The 18,597-nt window shown below is 43.7% G+C and overlaps 1 protein-coding gene across 8 annotated transcripts in view; it reads right to left on the bottom strand.

The window, feature by feature from the left end:
• Positions 1–18,597, bottom strand: part of nrxn2a (neurexin 2a) — a 129,859-nt gene that overhangs the window by 17,507 nt on the left and 93,755 nt on the right. For all 8 annotated transcript variants that reach the window (XM_072374330.1, XM_072374333.1, XM_072374331.1 and 5 more), the window contains one exon: positions 3,374–3,555. In XM_072374330.1, the coding sequence (XP_072230431.1) occupies positions 3,374–3,555 (182 nt within the window). The remainder of the gene's footprint in view (positions 1–3,373; positions 3,556–18,597) is intronic.

Raw genomic sequence — 18,597 nt, 5'->3', positions numbered from 1 at the left:
TCACCCTTTTACTATCTGTTGAATTCTGTCTCTGTGTTATATTGTGTATACGTCGCTCAGCCTTCACGGTGGGCTCCTTAGTTATCCAGGTTGTAATTACTGTTCGGATGAAGGATGAGGTAAATGCGAGGCAGAGCGACCGCGGGTTAAACTCAACAATGTCCTCTGAACAACATCAGCCATCTGCCCATGGCCTCATACATGCACAGCTTCATCAAACGTCTGCTTCTGCTCTGCGGAAATGGATGCCCGATAGTTTCAGAACGCAGAATCAGAGTCTTTAAAGATGTTTGGGGATAAAAGGTTTGTTGTGCACACGTTAGCATTAGCATGAGCCCATTCTGTGATGTTTTATGTGAATGGGGCTGTTTTTAACCTTAACAAAGTGCAGCTCCTTTTTACGATGCCGGCAGTGAAAGCATCATGCTGAATTGTGCATGGAAGCCACAGCATGTGCAGTGATTTCTGCATCAGTAACAGACATGAGTACTGCGTCTGAAGCTAATACGACTGCTTTAGGACAGAGACATACATGTAGAAGTACGCTGCAACGTTCCCACAGCACGACGGCAACTGAAAAAGATGGGGTGAAGGTTTCAGAAGACAGAAACAACGGAGCGCATTAAGACAGCGTTGCACAGCAGAGCATCAGGGCAGATTTAATAATGTAAATCAAAGTTTTGGGTTGAACTTGGTGGAGACAGATGACAGTAAAAAGATTTTATCTGCCATCAGGTCAGCTGGTAATCTCATTTCTTTGTTTCTTTTGGGTGTTTGACATGTTGGAGCTGGATGTTTTGAAGTTGCATTGCAGTTTGAGCTCCTTATATTCGTATCATGCTAACTGTGAGACTGAGGCATTGGCCTCTCGTGGCTAATTTGTGTTCTCTGGTGCACGAAAATGATCAAATAAAGACGGCTTTGCACTAAAAACACGCTGAATTATTCATTTTGAAGGTAATTGATGAAACAGATGCATGTATGAGCTGTGCATGCGTCTGCAGAGCTGTCATGTGTCTGCAGAGCTGTGCACGTGTCTGCAGAGCTGTGCATGTGTCTGCAGAGCTGTGCACGTGTCTGCAGAGCTGTGCACGTGTCTGCAGAGCTGTGCATGTTCCAGCAGTCCAAAGCAGTGCGTAACACTGAGGAAAAGATGATGATAAAAGAAAGAAATCTGAATTGATTCATTTTGGGACCATGAACTTCGGTCAGACTTTTAAATGCTGAAACTATGAAAATGAACTCGTTGAATTTCAATCTCTGAGAACTGTTTTTTGGGGAGTGTGAAGCCCCTCTTTATGAAAAGATGCAGTTCTGCACCCGACTGATCTATCCTGGAGGAGATCTAGTGATTATTATGAGGTTTATTTGAAAAATAAACACCTTTAAGGAGTTTCACACTTACAAATCTTCTGAGATGAGACTTTGTTGCATCTTTAAGTCGAGCACAGACTGGACAGATCGTGATTCTTTAAAGTGGATCTGTTTGCTTGAGACATGTCCTGAGTACTGAGAAATATCCACAGGGATGAAACTTGAGCGTGAAACTTCGATTCTTTATAATTTTCTCATTAATTTCTTCATAAAAACCGATATGTGATTAAGAATAAAAAAGAGAAGTTTTTACCCGAAGGTACATCTGAATCACCTAAGTCCCTGCAGCAAGTCATACATCATTTGCTGCCTTGACTATTTTTAACTGTCCCTTGTGGCCAGTGTTAGTTTGGCCAGAAGTGTAGCTCCTGCTTCTTTTTGTCTTTTACGGTCTTCTTTAGAGGGCAATCAAAGGGAATAAACAGAATGTGATAAAATGGGAATAATAAACACAAAAACAAGCGACACAAGAGAAACTAAAACAGACGACCTCAACACCATCTTAGCTCTTCTGGATTCCCCTCAGTGAAGCTCTAATAGGGTGTCAAACTAAGCAATCTGTGTGAGTGGAGGGGGCTTGGCAGCTGCTTTGCAGCCTGCTTTGCACTCCCACAGCAAACTATGCAACACTTGCGAGTCTGGCGAGTTTCATTTTTAAAACTAATACAATTTAAATGAGACAGTTTGAGAAACAAGCCTGCAGGGGAGGCATCTTTAACTAGAAATGACTGAACCATGCATCCATCAGACCAGCAGATCTGGTTGGATGTTACCCAGCACAGGTGCTCTTTGGCCCCCAGTTTCAAACTGAATATTACTTCCAAAACACAAGGTGAATGTGAGCATTTTGGAAGGGAAAGAAAATGTTTGGGGTTGTTTATGCAGCTCATATCTAATTCAATTGGGTCGCTGCAGTCAGCACCGTGAATCGGGACCAATCGATTAGAACCACCTGAACAGCTGGGTCCTTTCTGCAGTTTTCTCTGGGTCTAAAACCCTGTATGTTGGGCTGTTGGTGGCACCAAAGGAGCTGTACACGTGCACAGCTGTCACACAACACAACTATACAAGGACTGGATAGTGTAGTGGTATGATTGCCACCTTTCATGTGGGAGACCTGGGTTAAAATCCCCTGCCTGAAAGGTATTAGCTCCAGTAGGGGTCCTTAGGCAAGACCCCCTTACCCTATCTGCCTATCTGTAAGTTGCTTTGGATAAAAGCATCTGCGAAATGCATAAACACACATATACGATGGATTTGACTGCAACAGTGCAGTGTCACGACTAAGTTTAGTCAGAATATAATGCAAATTTAGAATGTGGAGCTGTCTCGTTACAGAGGCAGTAAGCAAGCTGAATTCAAGTGTAACAGGATGTAGGAAATAAATGGGTTGCACAGATTTTATAATCTTAAAATGAAGAAATAAAGGAGGAGGTATAACATTTACATATATGTGCACGTAATCTTAGGAAAGCATGGTTTTCCTTTTTCTCTGGTGCTTTCACAACAGATCTGACTCTAATTATCAGTCATCTGACACAAAAAACCTCCCGTCTGGTCGTCATCAGCGTACAAACAGGCCTCCAGACACGAGGTGGGCAGCAGTCGAGTCCCCTGGTGTCAGTCAGCGAAGACATTTCTGCAACCAGAGCCGCTCTCTCTGATCTAACCCGGGCTCCATCTCCTTTTAGCTTCATTTCTCTCACCTCTGACAGAGTCAGACTCCTGGGTTCCTTCTATGTAGTTTATTGTTAGCTTTGTTATATCTTCATTTGTAAGTCGCTTTGGATAAATACAAAACATAAACATTTCTTTTTAACCCTAATGTTTAGACTTAGATGCCACAAATAGCTGTGATCCTTCTTTTCGTGAATGCATCATCCAGTTAAAACTTAAAAATGCTTGAAATATATTCCTTACACGTTCAAATCAACATCAAAATGTAAATATATCATTTCCACATTGAATGCATGAATGTTTTTGCCTGTGGAGCTCTTACAATGTGCAGCTGAAGATAGTCTCCGAGCCCATGGGTGCTCTCCACCCGCACCAGGATGGCGTCCTTCTGCTGAGAGCTGAAGCCCACAGCCAACCGGTCAGCTCGGGTGCTCGGCCGCTCGTTGGGGGCCCAGGTGAACGTGATGAGAGCCCCTCCTTTTCCAAAAATGTACGTGGTCCCAGCTGGAATAGAGACAGAGGGAGGAAGAGGATATAAGTAGCTGCTGTAAAGCTGTAAGGAAAGGACTGCTTTATTAGCTGGTTCGGTAGAACTTTATTCAGTCAAAGCTCAAACCAAGAACAACCATCCTAAATACGACTCGTCTGTTTCAGTTTTTAGGAGCATTTCCTGTATGAAAATGAAAGATGAAGGTTCAGATTCTCCCCTCCTCTTCCTGCCTCACAGCTCTCTACATTCAATATCCATCCATCCATTTTCTACACCCACTTTATCCAATTCAGGGTCGCAGGGTTGCTGGAGCCCGTCCCAGCTGCCGCTCGGCAGGAGGTGGAGTTCCACCCCGGCAGGGTCATGGGCCCATCACAGGGTCACAAACAACCATGCACTCTCACGGGCAATTTAGAACCACCTAAAATGCATGTTTTTGGACGGAAGCTGGAGTACGCGGAGAGATCTACTCTTAATATGTTTAGTGTACGTTCTGCAGGCTTAGAGATGAACTTCAGAAGCTATCTTTAAATGTTAGGAACAAATAAAAACAAATCAGGAGTAGCCGTGCGAAGGGGAAAGCCATAGATCAACTCTGCACAGGAACGCTTCTAAGTTCTCTGTAGACGAGCTCAGCTGCTCGTGTTTCAGCTGCTAATTAGAAAAAACTCACGTCTGGGTCTATTTGTTTTGTTTTTTACAGGTGTAGCAGCTGGTTGTCTGGTTTTTGTTCCTATTTTTGTTCTGTTTCCTCTTCTTTCCTCTTCTTCTTTCCTTGTCCCCCGGTCCGGTTCAGTTCTATTACATGTTATATATTGTAAACAGAAATAAATAAATGGGCATCAAGGGGAGCTTTACATTTATAAAACTTCCCTTGGCAAAAAAAAAACAAAAACTGACGTCTGGGTCTATTTGTGAAAGGCGTTTCTGCAGCTATGGGGGGTGCATCAGTGGCCAAAGCTCTGCTGAGGAGGTATACTGGAATTTTAGAGACACAGTGTGACTGTGCTTGATTCGCCCAGCTGATCCGTTTCCTATTAAAAACATCTACTTAATCATTAAGAGGGGGAACAGACAACGATGACAACGGACTGTTGAGCAGCTTCCAAATCTATTGAAGTGTAATTAAAACGAAGGGTAAACCGTGTTCCTGACATCAAATTCTAGTTTTCTTCTATAATCTTTGAACAATTAAGCTGGTCGGTGACGGCAGTGAAAATTATTTCCTCTGTACTTGTACCTGTTAAACAGGGTTAGAATATAAAGTGTGGAAGTGGGTAAATTCATCTGAAATTCATCCACCTGCTTATTCTGTAGCAGCTGCAGTCTGCCTGAACCTCCATCTCACATGTGATTCCTCCTTGAGATGAATTCAGCATATTAATGATCATTTGTAATTTACAAGTCTTGCTCTAACTGCAGCCGTGTAGACCTCAGAAAATCCACCCTGCAAATCAAACACCTTTTGCATCATTTGAGGTGATAAATCTCTCACATTGTTAATTAAACGTAAACTTGCATTTTGTAAAGTCAATGCTAATTTAAATTAAGTTAAATCTAAGATTGCAGCGCATTTTGTGGCTGCAGAAGAAGAAACATCACCCCAAGATAGATGTGCAGCAGTCGTGAGAGGTGAGGAAAAACCAAATTTATGATATTATGGGTTTGATGTCACACCTAAAGACGGGTTTTTCCGGCTGGTATTTTTCAGCACTTTGAAGCAGAGAAAGGTTCCTTCAGAGAAAAACGAAATGTTGACTGAATGATATCGTTGCATTAAACACTTAATGTGCTAACTTTGGAGTTTTCCCACAGTGAGAGTTTGAAAGATAATTATTTCTTACTAAGGAGGTGACATGAGTCCTTTTAAAGGGGCTCAATGAGCTGTTTTACTGCTTTCTTCCTTTCAGTCAGTGCTATCTACATTTGTCCTCTTTCTTTCTGAATAAAACCATTTTTTTCTCTGCGGTATCATGAAAGTACCTCAGACAAAAAGCGGGGGATGGGAACAGGATTACACACCCATGCACATCATTGCTTGTGTGGCTGCATCACACGCTTCATACTGGTGTTTTTATTAATGCTGCATGTGACTTCTTGCTGGGCTCCTCTGCCAAAGCAAAAGTCTGAGCAGAGGCTGTGAGTTTCTCCATCTGTTCATCAGCAAGAAGGGAAAAAGTGTGGCTTAAAGGTGGAGCCGGCTAAAGGAAATGGTCAAAAAGGGCACTTTTTTGGCAGAAGATGTACAATTCAAGCTCACCAAACAGGAAACCAGAGAACTAATATTCCTCCTATTCACAGCAACTGACTGCAGAGAAAGCTCCTCCTTCATTTATGTACATTTAAATACAAAACGTAAGAATTCTGCAGGGATTACGTTCAGATGCTCCAGCAGCCTGAATGAGTTTAATCAAAATGTTACAGCTCTCTTTGGTCTGAAATTCTCCTTTGTGCTTCAGCTGTGGTTGCAAGCTAACCTGCAGGGGACTGACAGAAGCAGAATGTGGTACAAAGCACTGGGCTGAATATAATCTTGAATCATTTAACTTAGATTTCCCTCTGAACCCCTCATCATCTTAGCACAATATTTCATTTTTGTCACTAAGCATTGGGATATCCCCAGAAAATGGAAGGAATCTCCCCCCATACACTGGAAATCTGTAAATCACGCCTTTTATAATTGTTTTCTGACATCTATTCTAGCTTTTCTGACATCCCTGCTCCACTCATAGGCCCAAATGGCCCTTTGTACCTGTAGGTCCTGGTCATCTGGCCTATTTCAACAGCTCAAACTGGCAAAAATATAGCAGGTGATCCTTTCTTTGCTGCACTCCACCTCAGACTCATCCTTATGAACAACAGCTTTACAGCGTTGATGCTTGACTGCATGCTAGAACAAAACTATTTTGACATTCGGTTAGAGACACTGAGTGTGAGCATGACGCGTCACATCAGCTGTTGTTAATTAATTCTGTGAACATGTTGATAATCTTTATCTTATCGACCATGTGCCATTTTACTGTGTCACATACTCAATTCATATCTAATCACTGTCATTTACTCAGGATATTCTCTTTACCAGGTCTTAAAATTAGGTGAGAACAACCAACAGCAACACGATACACAATGTGTACGAACTGTGCCAATATTAGTTTAACAAAAACAGGGATAAAATGCAGGAGCAGTGCGTCTCCAAAGGATTTAAGAGGCTAACCGGGCACCAAAAGCGTCGTGAGCGGCCAGCAGCCATTCATTTTCAATGTAATGTAATGAGCGGCGCGTTCTGAGCTTCGTGAGCTTCGTGAGTTGAGAAAGGCTCAACTTTATGCAAATGAGCAGTGACGCTACGCGACGACAGCCAATTAAGGCCGATCTGGATTCCGAAGGCGGAAAAAAGGCGGAAAAAAAGGCGAAAAAAAAAGGTGGAAAAAAGCGGAAAAGGGTGGAAAACGGCAGAGCGCAAACACAAAGAAACACAAAGAAGGCTGCCAAGAGTACGATCCATGGTGAAAGAGGGAACCGATGTATGGCTGGATTATTTTATATATATATGCTAGTTGCTATACATATAAGCCCCGCCCCTTTAGCCGCTTCCGGCTTCTCTGGCCGCTTCCGGCGGCAGAAGAAGTACAAGCGGTGGGCTGTGAGCCGCTCACGACGCTTTTGGTGTGAGCCATTCATTTTCAATGTAAGCTGGCGTCGATGAACGACCGGCGTTGTGAGCTTCGTGAGCTTCAAGAGTTGAGAAAGGCTCAACTTTATGCAAATGAGCAGTGACGCTACGCGACGACAGCCAATGAGGGCCGATTTGGATTCCGAAGGTGGAAAAAAAGGCGAAAAAAAGGTGGAAAAAAGTGGAAAAGGGCGGAAAACGAGTACGATCCATGGTGAAAGAGGGAACCGATGTATGGATGGATTATTATATATATCTGCTCGTTGCTATACATATAAGCCCCGCCCCTTTGGCCGCTTCCGGCGGCAGAAGAAGTAGAAGCGGCGGGTTGCTTTTGGTGTGAGCCCCCGGTAAAAGCAGCAGCCAGGTGCTGCTACTCAAACGCACTTGATTAAATGATCATCTTTAAATGTGAGCAGCTCTATAAAAGCAGAAGTTCTGCCAGTTTTCAGGTGTGTGTTAACATGATGCCAAGGAGGAAAGACATCAGCAAAGATGTGCTGCCCATCAATCTGGGAAGGGTTATAAGGCCATTTCCAAACTATCTGGAGTCCATCATTCTACAGAGAGAAAGATTATTCACAAGTGGAAAACATTCAGGACAGCTGTCAATCTTCCCAGGAGTGGACGTCCCAGCAAGTTCACCCCAAGGTGAAGAAGCCCAGAGCTACATCTCAGACTCTACAGGCCTCAGTTAGCATGTTAAAGGTTAAAGGTCATGACAGCACAGTTAGAGAAAGACTGAACAAGGACGGCTTGTTTGGAAGGGCTGCAGGAGAAAGCCTCTTCTCTCTGAAAAGAACATGGCAGCACAGCTTAGGTTTGCAAAGCTGCATCTGAACAAAGCTCAAGACTTCTGGAACAATGTCCTTTGGACAGACCAGAGCAAAGTGGAGATGTTTGGTCCTAATGCACAGCAGCACGTTTGGAGGAAACCAAACACAGCATATCAGCACAAACACCTCATACCAGCTGTCAAATACAGAGGTGGAGGAGTTACAGTTGGGTCTCGTTTGGAGCCACAGGACCTGGACAGCTTGCAGTCATATAGCAAAGTATTCTGGGGTCAACTGTGACCTAAAAAAACAGATTTTTAAGATTTTTAAAATGCAAAACTGCAGAATTGAGAGAAGGAGTCTGTTCTGTTTCTCATGACTGTTCATATCTGTAAATATTAGCAGCAAATCCTTTCAGAAAAAGGACTTTTCCCATCAAGTGAACACCTCACCACAAACAAAAGCAACTGAACTGGAATTCAGCACGTTATTGCAGAAAAACAAGCAGAAGAGAAAGAGAAGTGGGAGGAAATGAGGGTAACATGCACGCCTGCTCCGTGCACCGCGGAATATGGAATATTAATGCACCTGCAGGAAAACATGGAAGCATCTATCTATAGACAGCAGCACCTCGTGCATTAGTGAGGCCATTAAAGCGTTTCACTACACCTTGATGCTTCGCCGTTCTGTCCCTGCCCAACTCTTCCTTTCTGATGCAGACTCAAATCAAATGAAGCTGGCGGTAATTCAGGCTGGAATGATGACTATAAACAACACAGTTTGCTACCTTGAAGCAGCCCGGCTCTGCTGACTGTCTCATGGGAGCGCTGTGCTCTTCTCTCATGGCCGGATGGAGCATCTGTGCTTGAATAACAAGGCACCCTTGGAGATTCTCAGTTGCAAGGTGTGCGATGTATCACATCATTATTAGTTGGGAACCTTGAAATTGAATAATAAACTCACCCTGTACACAGGCATTGTAATACTTCTCATGAACTGAATGCAACACTTTGCTGAAATCAAAAGGGATTCAAAAGCTCTTTATTTGTTGGAATAGCAAAGCTCAATCAGACTGAGTTATATGAGAGCTTAATTAGCTTTTTAAATTAATTGTTACGTCCTAAGGTGTCTTTACTCGACAAATGTAACTGTATGGAGTTGCTGTTGGTGCCAAAATGCTTGCTGCCCACTCAAACATGTCCTTTTCATTCGTTCCAGCCGGCCGAATGCAAGAGATGGAGCAACGGGCTCATAAGACTCGCAAAATACACCGAGGTGCTGGTGATGATTTGCATCCCGTGTGACAGTTTAGATGTCCTAACTGGTTTCCTAACTGGTTTCCTAACTGCTCTCCTAACTGCTATCCTAACTGGTTTCCTAACTGGTTTCCTAACTGGTCTCCTAACTGCTCTCCTAACTGGTCTCCTAACTGGTTTCCTAACTGGTTTCCTAACTGGTCTCCTAACTGGTTTCCTAACTGGTTTCCTAACTGGTCTCCTAACTGGTCTCCTAACTGGTCTCCTAACTGGTTTCCTAACTGGTCTCCTAACTGGTCTCCTAACTGCTCTCCTAACTGGTCTCCTAACTGGTTTCCTAACTGGTCTCCTAACTGGTTTCCTAACTGGTCTCCTAACTGGTTTCCTAACTGGTCTCCTAACTGGTCTCCTAACTGGTTTCCTAACTGGTCTCCTAACTGCTCTCCTAACTGGTCTCCTAACTGGTTTCCTAACTGGTCTCCTAACTGGTTTCCTAACTGCTCTCCTAACTGGTTTCCTAACTGGTTTCCTAACTGGTCTCCTAACTGGTCTCCTAACTGGTTTCCTAACTGGTCTCCTAACTGGTTTCCTAACTGGTCTCCTAACTGCTCTCCTAACTGGTCTCCTAACTGGTTTCCTAACTGGTCTCCTAACTGGTTTCCTAACTGGTTTCCTAACTGCTCTCCTAACTGGTCTCCAGCCTGTGAAACCTCTGCAGATGGTCCAGAACGCGGCGGTGCGTCTGGTCTTGGATCAGCCTAAAAGAACACGCCCCCCCTCTGTTCATTGAGCTCCTCTGGCTGCCCTTAGCCGCCCGCATCAGATTCAAGTCCCTGATGTTAGCTACAAAGAGCTTAATGGAGCGGCTCCATCTACTTGAATGCTCTTGCAAAGGCTTCTGTCCCAACTGGGTCCCTCCGTTGGTCCCAGGATTGTCGTCTAGCAGCTCCTACACCACGCCTAAGACAATCCAAACTCTGTTCATGTGTCGTCCCACGATGGTGGAATGACCTACCGAGCGCTACCAGAACAGGGGCGTCCCTGTCTATCTTCAAGAAGCTCCTGAAAACCCAGCTCTTCAGAGAGCATCTCCTATCCCAGCACTTACCTTGTACTTCCCTCCCCCCTCTATCTCTGCACTTTATCTTTCTGCACTTCCTTCTATGCCTGCACCCTATCTCTACTCTGTCCCCTCTGACAGAGTCGGACTCCTGGGTTCCTTCTATGTAGCTTATTGTTAGCTTTTTATAAAGCTGTTATATCTTCATTTGTAAGTCGCTTTGGATAAAAGCGTCTGATAAATACAGAAACAGAAACACATAATACTTCTAATCGTGACATTTAAGAGTTTAAAACAACCATAAACTACAGAAGGAGCAGCTGGAGGTGCATGAGCCGTAACACCACAAACACAAAGCAGACAGCCCTACTCTCACTGCTGTTTAGACCGGGGTTGTTATCCCGGAGTGCACCAATGGACGAGGTCGTTTCACAGCCTGTAAATATTTCTGAATAGCTTCCAGCCTCCAGAAGGACAATCAGTGTCCAAGTGTGTACAGTATTCTGTTGAGGCTTCAGGCAAAGACAGTTTGTGGAGGGCAGCAAGGGCGCTTTAAACAAAGCTGGTCGTTTTGAGACTGTAATCTTCTGCAGAAACTGAAAGTTATGGTGAAATATTAAGCTCAAATTTGTCGTCTGACTTATAGCATCTGAGGCACTCTTCTTCCATGGTTTATTAAATACAGCTCAATGAAATGATGAAAATGAATCATGCAGCCGAAAGCCTGTCAGAGGGAACATATGGTCTAAAATGCGCTGTTCAAGTCAGAAAGTGGCCTTATATTCTCAGTGCAGTGCACAGACTTTAGGGGAGAAAAATCAATCAAATCAATTGAATTTGACCAAGCAAAAAGTGGACTTTAAATCTTCTGAATCTCAAACAACCACACATGCAGCACGCTTTATCACAGCCGAGCTGCTGTTTCTACTCCTTTCAGCAACATCTATCCAGACTGAATGCAACTCAGAGCACCTCAACAACCCTTTCTTTTACATCAAGATTAAACCTTTCTCTCACTTAAACTTCAATTGATTAGAGGTTGAGGTGAAACTGTGTTGCCTGGACTGCAGATCTGAACAAGTGCATTAAACATTTCTGAAAGCCTTGCTCATGTAGCACTAATCCGGCCATATTATGTCATATTAAGGCACGACGTGCACAAGTGTCTGCCTCGTCCTGCGTGAGCTCAGCGCTAATCGACCAGCAAACATGCAGGCATTTGACTGATGGCAGGGGCTGGAGGTTCAAGCAGACTCTTGTCCTGAAAGCCTCAGATTAACTCCAGAGTGACCATTGTTTTTTCACTCTGTGTCACCCTGCTTTCACTGTCTTGTAGTCCCAGGTGACACCGTTGTTCTTTCGTTCATTTTCACCACTTTCAGGCACCGGATCTATTAGGTTAGGTTGGTAAAAAATGGTGTAAAATGCAGCTTTTTAAAACACCGAATGTTCGTCACACGACATGAGAAGGTGGCACAGACACCGGCTCTTCTGGCTGAGCAACGCTGAGATGATTCATGCAGCTTTCTGGAAAAATGCTGGGCAGCTCTTGTGTTAAGAGAACTCCAGCCACAGTTTTGTGATTAGATTTAAGTCGTTTAACTCTTCTTGCCGGAGGGGAATGAGAAGTTTTATCTCCTGGGTATCTCCCTAATAGCGTATGGCCGTGTCAGTGCTGCATTAAAGGAGATTTCAGCACTTTTACACTTCAAAAATCTGTTTATGAGTTTGGGGAGTTGAGTAAATGCTTAAATGCGACCACAGAGAACTGCATAAAACCTTGTAAATGTCCACTGGAGCCAAAGACAACGAGTCTGTGGATGACGAGACCTCTCGGAGTCTGGTTAAAGCTAGCTAGCTTTCTATGTAGCTTATTGTTAGCTTTATATAGCTTGTTAAATCTTCATTTGTAAGTCGCTTTGGATAAAAGCTGCTAAATACATAAACATAAACCTAAAGCTAGCAGTTTGGAGCTATACTCGCTGTTTTGAGGTAAACTCACACTAATGTCTGTCTGAACTGCATATTTTTCATCAGATTTTTTGAAAAACATGATGATTCGTGACACCGGTGCAGTGATATTTACAAAAATGCTAAAATAGTTGCAGTTCTGCTAAAATGGCGTCGCAAATATTTTGATGCTCTTGCAAGCCGAGCATTTCCTCCTGCGACTACTTTCAGATTGAGAGCATGAAACTGGCAAAGCACAGGGAGGCTTTTAATGTTTAATCAAAGCTGCATCCCCTAAATAAAGACTGTGAGCGTGTTTGACTGGGCTCCAAACAGATACACCAGTTGGTCTTCAGCAGCATTTCTGCCAAAGGAGCGTCTGCTGTCATCTTAAGCTGCTCATGCTGTTATCGCTGTAAGCCCAAGTGTCAACAAATACAGGTTTTCAACTTTTATTTTAAGGAAAACAAAGCTATTGTATTCAATGTGAAATTAGGGTATTTTCTTGCCTTGAAAATATCTTTTTTTTTAGGTATTCCATTCAAACATGGCACCAACAGAACCTGAACGACGCTGTTTTGCACCCTGGAAAAGTCAAATTCTGAAATAACTTACTTTAAAACTATCATTAATGTCTTTAAATGATTTTACTAAATCATTGTCACACTAACATCTGCATATAAAAAGACTTGCCTGTCTCTGTCATCCCTCTTCATGCTTTCATTGAATAAAATGGTGAAATTTTATGAGAAAAATTCCTCCTACTGTGGATTTTGTATGTTTTCCAACCAAATTCTTCATATTAAGAAGTCTGTAAGGAGGCAGGTCAGCCTGTGTTGCTTTATATACTTCAGCAGAGATGCCGTCAGCACGTTGGTCTGCAGCTCTTCACTCAAAATGTTGCATAAACCACAGACAGGATTACAAGACCTTGCTGACGTCTCACCAACCTGCATATCAGCCAACATAATGAGGGCAGTTATGCCTAAAGACACTCAGCGGGTCTCCATGATGAGATTAACTGGATTATAGCTACAGTTGGGTTCTGCTCCTTATCTGAGGGTAATTATCCTTGGATATATGGCGGTGAATGAATGGAATCACTGGCACAAAGCAGGTCATACCCCGGTACCATAGGTGGCGCTGTCCCCATTTCAGCTATCGCTAATAGAGCCACTTCCTGTTGACGTCTTCACCGCCAACAACAACAAACTCAGGCATTCAGAAAGATGGCGAACGCAGAGCGAGATGAAGCTGCGTCCCTCTCCATCTGTGATGAGCTGGTTATGGCACAGACGATGCCCAACGGCGCGTTCTCCATCGCGTTGTTTCTTTCTTTCTGACGACAACAACAGTAACATCGTCTCCTTCCACTTCCGGGTGACGATCGCGGGAAAAAATCTGGAGCATGCGCAGAACGCTCGATCTGATCCACCGTCGTCTGGATCGAGTTATCTCGGGTCTTAATTTGATCCGATTCGATCTTTTGTCAGATTAAGCTTTTTACATGAGCTGAATAACTCATTGTCTTATTGTAATTTAGCCTTTAATCCGATCCGATGGCGCTGTGCTCAGTGCTCATTATGATGCTTTCTTCAAAAATGATCAACTCTCCATGTTTGCAGAGTGTCTTTAACAGTAATACTGGAATCAGTGTAGCCAGGTGGGAAATGTAGTTTTATCGTCCCAGAGACATAAAATTATCGTATTTTGAGGGAAATTATCGTGCACCCGTCATAACTAAAATAACAATCTATTGATGCTTTAGTCACTCTGGTGTTGAATAGCGTCTAACAGGCTCACTGCTTTGCATCAGCAGGTGCGTTCGGCTAAATGTCCCCGTAAACAATGACGAGTGGGAACTAATGAGCTGAATCATGAGGCCTGGAGGCCTCCTGCTGTTAGGAACTTCTGAGGAAAACGCAGCATGTAGCTCACATGGAAAAGCATGAAATTTGTCACATGGAAATGGAAATGCCTTCAGGGTTCACAAAAAAATCCCACAGACAGGCTGATTACAACCACAGATTCACAGAATGGTCAAATTATCGCTTATTTTTTGGGATTATTGATCGTACATCGTACACAGGGCAAAATTATCGTACAAATATGATAATTATCGGACAAATACGATAATTATCGGACAAATACGATAATTATCGTACACCTGGCAACACTGACTGGATAGTACTGGAGATCTGCGGCGTGCACCGAGGGGTTTTGTGTGAAAATGCAGGCTTTCACATCTTTTGTGTCTATATTTTTTCACCAGTTCACGTTTTCTCTCCCATTTGTTCTGCTTTGCTGCAGATTTAGAACAGAGCAGCGGTCTCCCTTTCCTCTCATGTTAGCTTCTGCGTGCAATCCTTTGCCCACGTGCACGTGTTCCTCCTTAGTTTCAGCGAAAAAAAAAGCAATGAAACCATTTGTATTCTGCCACAGAACAGCAATAATCATCAAATGATGAATGATAAAACTGTAATATGGCCAAAACATCCTGTGAGAGAACCTCTTTGGCTTTGGTTGGTTTTTAATGGTGCACGTGTGTGAATGTGTGTGTCTTTGTGCATGCTCACCATCATTCTTGATGTAATGCAATATGTAACCCTGGGGAGAGCGAGCCCTCTCTACCCGGGCCTCTGATGGCTCTGTCCCTTCTGTTTTTCTATTTCTGCAGCTGAAATAAACATGGGGCCACATCCGGCTGCAGAGAGCCTCCACACAAACATTTTCTACAACAATGCACTGATCTAAGTACTACCTGTCTTCGGTTATATTGAGTTTTTGAATAATGCTTGAAGGAATGATCCTTGAAATGCGCTTCCTAAATTATTTCCTCCACTTCAGACTTCTCTCTGGAGGCGTCAGCTGCTCTTTGCTTTGCCACAGCCAGACAGATCTAACACCAACATCCAGGCCCTGGAGAGTGAAGTGCGGCAGAGTTTTACAGAGTGTGTTGAACATGCGGGTGCGCTGGGAGCATGGGAAGGGGTCAGCTACAGTGCAAGCTCTCTTGCTTTCCAGTTGAGAGAGTAGGAGGCCTCTGGCTGTGGGGGTCACCCTATTGGCTGACACTCTCACACTTTGGTGGTTAGGCATTAGTTCAAAATGTGCACTGAAGCAAAACTGTCAGTAAGCAGCTAGACTTGCTCAGGGCTCCCCCAGGCCTCAGGGAGTGTTACCATTACAAATATTGTTTTTAGATTGCTGTTATACTCATTCGGGTGGTTTGTTTAGCACATGATAATGTATGAGAAGCTAATATGGGGGATACAACATGTTGCTGTAGACTGGGAGCTTGGTGCCAGGAGGGAGGCACAAAGCAAGGACCAAAGGTGTGGCTGAGCCGGTTATCAAATACTTAAACTGTAAGAAACTAACGAAACGAGACCATGGAATACAATCAAATAACGTGGAGCTAAAACCTGACTGAGCGTGAACGAGAACCATGGGATGTGCGGTAAGGATTCAGCCATGAGTGAGGAAACCTGGAAACTAAATTAGAGACGAGGTGCAGCTTTGGAAAGGAAAACAGGTGACTTGAGTGGGGCTTAACGTGACCGGGGAAAAAACATGACTAAGACCTGAAAACAAGAATAATTAAAGCATAAAACGTGACACCGTGGGGAAGGAAAACCTCGGAGAAACAGGGGGGGGGGGCTGGCAGGTTCCCTTCATTTCCATCAGCGGAGCCATGAGATGCATCGTGGACATTAGCGTAAATGTAGAAATAAAGCATTTGCACTGCAATAAACAGTCACTGGTTGGACATATTATCGGATCAGTCTGAAGGTTAGCTTCTTAATTAGTTGATTTATGGCTCAGTGTGCAGAACAACTCAGCAAGTGGCAGGAAAAAGTCTCAAAAAGTCCAAAACCCGAAGAGAATGAATGTAAAAATATCTAAATTAATCTTTTGTTTGACCACTTCAGTCAACCACAAATCTCTTTTCTGTTGATCAGACAATTAATTACTAATCCCTGAACCAAACAGCTTAATCGTCCTCTCACCTGTCCTCTGGATGACTCTTCACGTGTCACCTACTGTAACCGGCATAATGAAACAATGCACGCAATAACCTCTGTTTTGGGTGAGGGACGAGAGGCACCACAGTGGGGGAAGTGACCTAAAAATAGCAAATAGCCCAGGGGCATCCAGAAGTCTTTGGCTAGCCTTGAAACAGTGATGCTCGCTCACACAGTCCATGATAGAGGACATCACAATGACTTCCATCACGTTCCCGGAGCCTTAGACCTCATTTACAAACGCGTAGCTATGGAAGTAACCAAAGCAATTTGGGGCATTTGTGCTTGATTTCCCTGTGATGCTCTGCTGTCACACTATTCAAACTTTATTGGCGGCGAGGTTTCTATGCCACTGTGTCAAATTCCCTGATGAGCTTCATAATATAGAGAATAAAACTGAGTGTGTTGAGGTTGAATTGAACGACTGCAGTGGATAACGGAGAGATGCTAGAGGAAAGGGCTGTGAACTGCCTTTGAACCAGCTGCACATGGGCTGGATATGAGGCGGAAGTGGATAAATACGGGCTGGTGCACTTCAATCATGGCTGTGCTACATCTTCCAGTCCAACAAGTTTGCAAGAGTCCAGTGAGGACTGCGTGAAATGTGCGTCGTATGTGGAAATTTCATTATTGGAGAGTGTGTAACTGAGTGAGCGGATGACCATGTAACTGGCAATTTGTTGTGACTGATGGTCTTGTAACCAGGTTTGATTGGTAGCCTGCGGCTTAGCTCGCTGTCAGTGCTGGAAACTGATCTCCCCAACAAACAAAAGGAACTTTAAAGGTGCGTTTCGTTGAAAAAAAACGTTAAAAATTCAACTGCAGAATTGGGAAAGCAATTCATGTTTGTATCATATTTGTTATGTTCACATTTGCACCTCGAGACGAGACATTAGGGGCTGTAGAGTGTAGCCAACAGAGAAGAAGAACTAAGGGACTGTAGAGTGTAGCCGACAGAGAAGAAGAACTAAGGGGCTGTAGAGTGTAGCCGACAGAGAAGAAGAACTAAGGGGCTGTAGAGTGTAGCCAACAGAGAAGAAGAACTAAGGGGCTGTAGAGTGTAGCCAACAGAGAAGAAGAACTAAGGGGCTGTAGAGTGTAGCCTGCCCTGGAGCCAACAGAGAAGAAGAACTAACAAACTGCCAGCTCACAACAACGTGGAGCAGTTTGAGAAAATCACAGTAATTTGAACAATAGTGGAAGCAAACCATCTCCCAAAAACAAACACAGAAATGTTTTTTGAGCAGGAATCTGATGCAGAACTTTGTTTTTTCTGGGTGTAAAGTAAAGAGTTTGTGTTGTTGGCTTTGAGGAGGGACACCCAGCTGTTGCTGTAGCTCGAACTCATCTCATCTGGTGCCGTTACGTCCGCTGGTTGCATGGATTAATGTGCAGCTGAGTGACAAACCGAGTTAGCTGAATTATGTGATGTGCAAAGCAGTAAAGGTAGCTGTGTTACTGCGACCTGCCCACGGGTTACGAGCTCCTCGCTTTGCTTTTTGTTTGTCAGCTGTTTTTCTTGGTGATTTTTCATTGGAAATAAAAGGAGCCTCTATTTATTACCTGGTAAAAAAGAACAAAAAACTGTCCCTCAAACTTAAAATGCCAAACATACCGAAAAGGTTTCCAGGATGCCTGCAGCTCTTTGTGCTTTCAACATGAACAAGGCCTAATTTTCCAGCTAGTTACAGTCTTTACAGAGTAAATCAGATTTGACTGGAGCTGTATTTTCATCTTAAATCAATAAGACCATGTACTGCTGTGCTGTCACATGTTTGGGGATAAAGAAAATATGTGATTATGCTGTATTTACAGTGAAGATTCAGCTAATAGCTGCAATGTTGAAAGAAACCACCTAACCGTTACCCACCCATCCATTTTCTATACCCACTTAATCCAATTTAGGGTCACAGGGGGGCTGGAGCCTGTCCCGGCTGTCATTGGGTGAGACCAGTCCCTCACAGGGCCACACAGAGACGAAGGAGACACACAACCGTGCACGATCACAGCAGCAATTAAGAGCCACCGCTTCACCTCACTAACACACACAGGAGAACATGCAAACTCCACCCAGCAAGGCCCCAACTGGGACTGGAACCTGGAACCCACCTATCTGTCATCTGAAGACAAACGTTCCCCTAAAAGCTCAGTGATTTAAGTTGTTGGATCTGGTTTTAAGTAAGTATTTTTGCTTTTTAAATAGTTTATGCTCCCCTATAAGTGGCTCTGTGCCTTTCTTTAATGACACTACATGCTAACCAAAGTCTGAATATGCTCTCTGCATAGTGCATTAGGCTATTGTGGAGATGACTTGTA

This window comes from Leuresthes tenuis, unplaced genomic scaffold (assembly GCF_036924035.1).
Source record: "Leuresthes tenuis unplaced genomic scaffold, fLeuTen1.0.hap1 SCAF_21, whole genome shotgun sequence".
In the NCBI taxonomy this organism is placed as follows: Eukaryota; Metazoa; Chordata; class Actinopteri; order Atheriniformes; family Atherinopsidae; genus Leuresthes; species Leuresthes tenuis.
The sequence above is the reverse complement of the archived record's forward strand: the minus strand, read 5'-3'. Positions and strand labels throughout refer to the sequence as shown.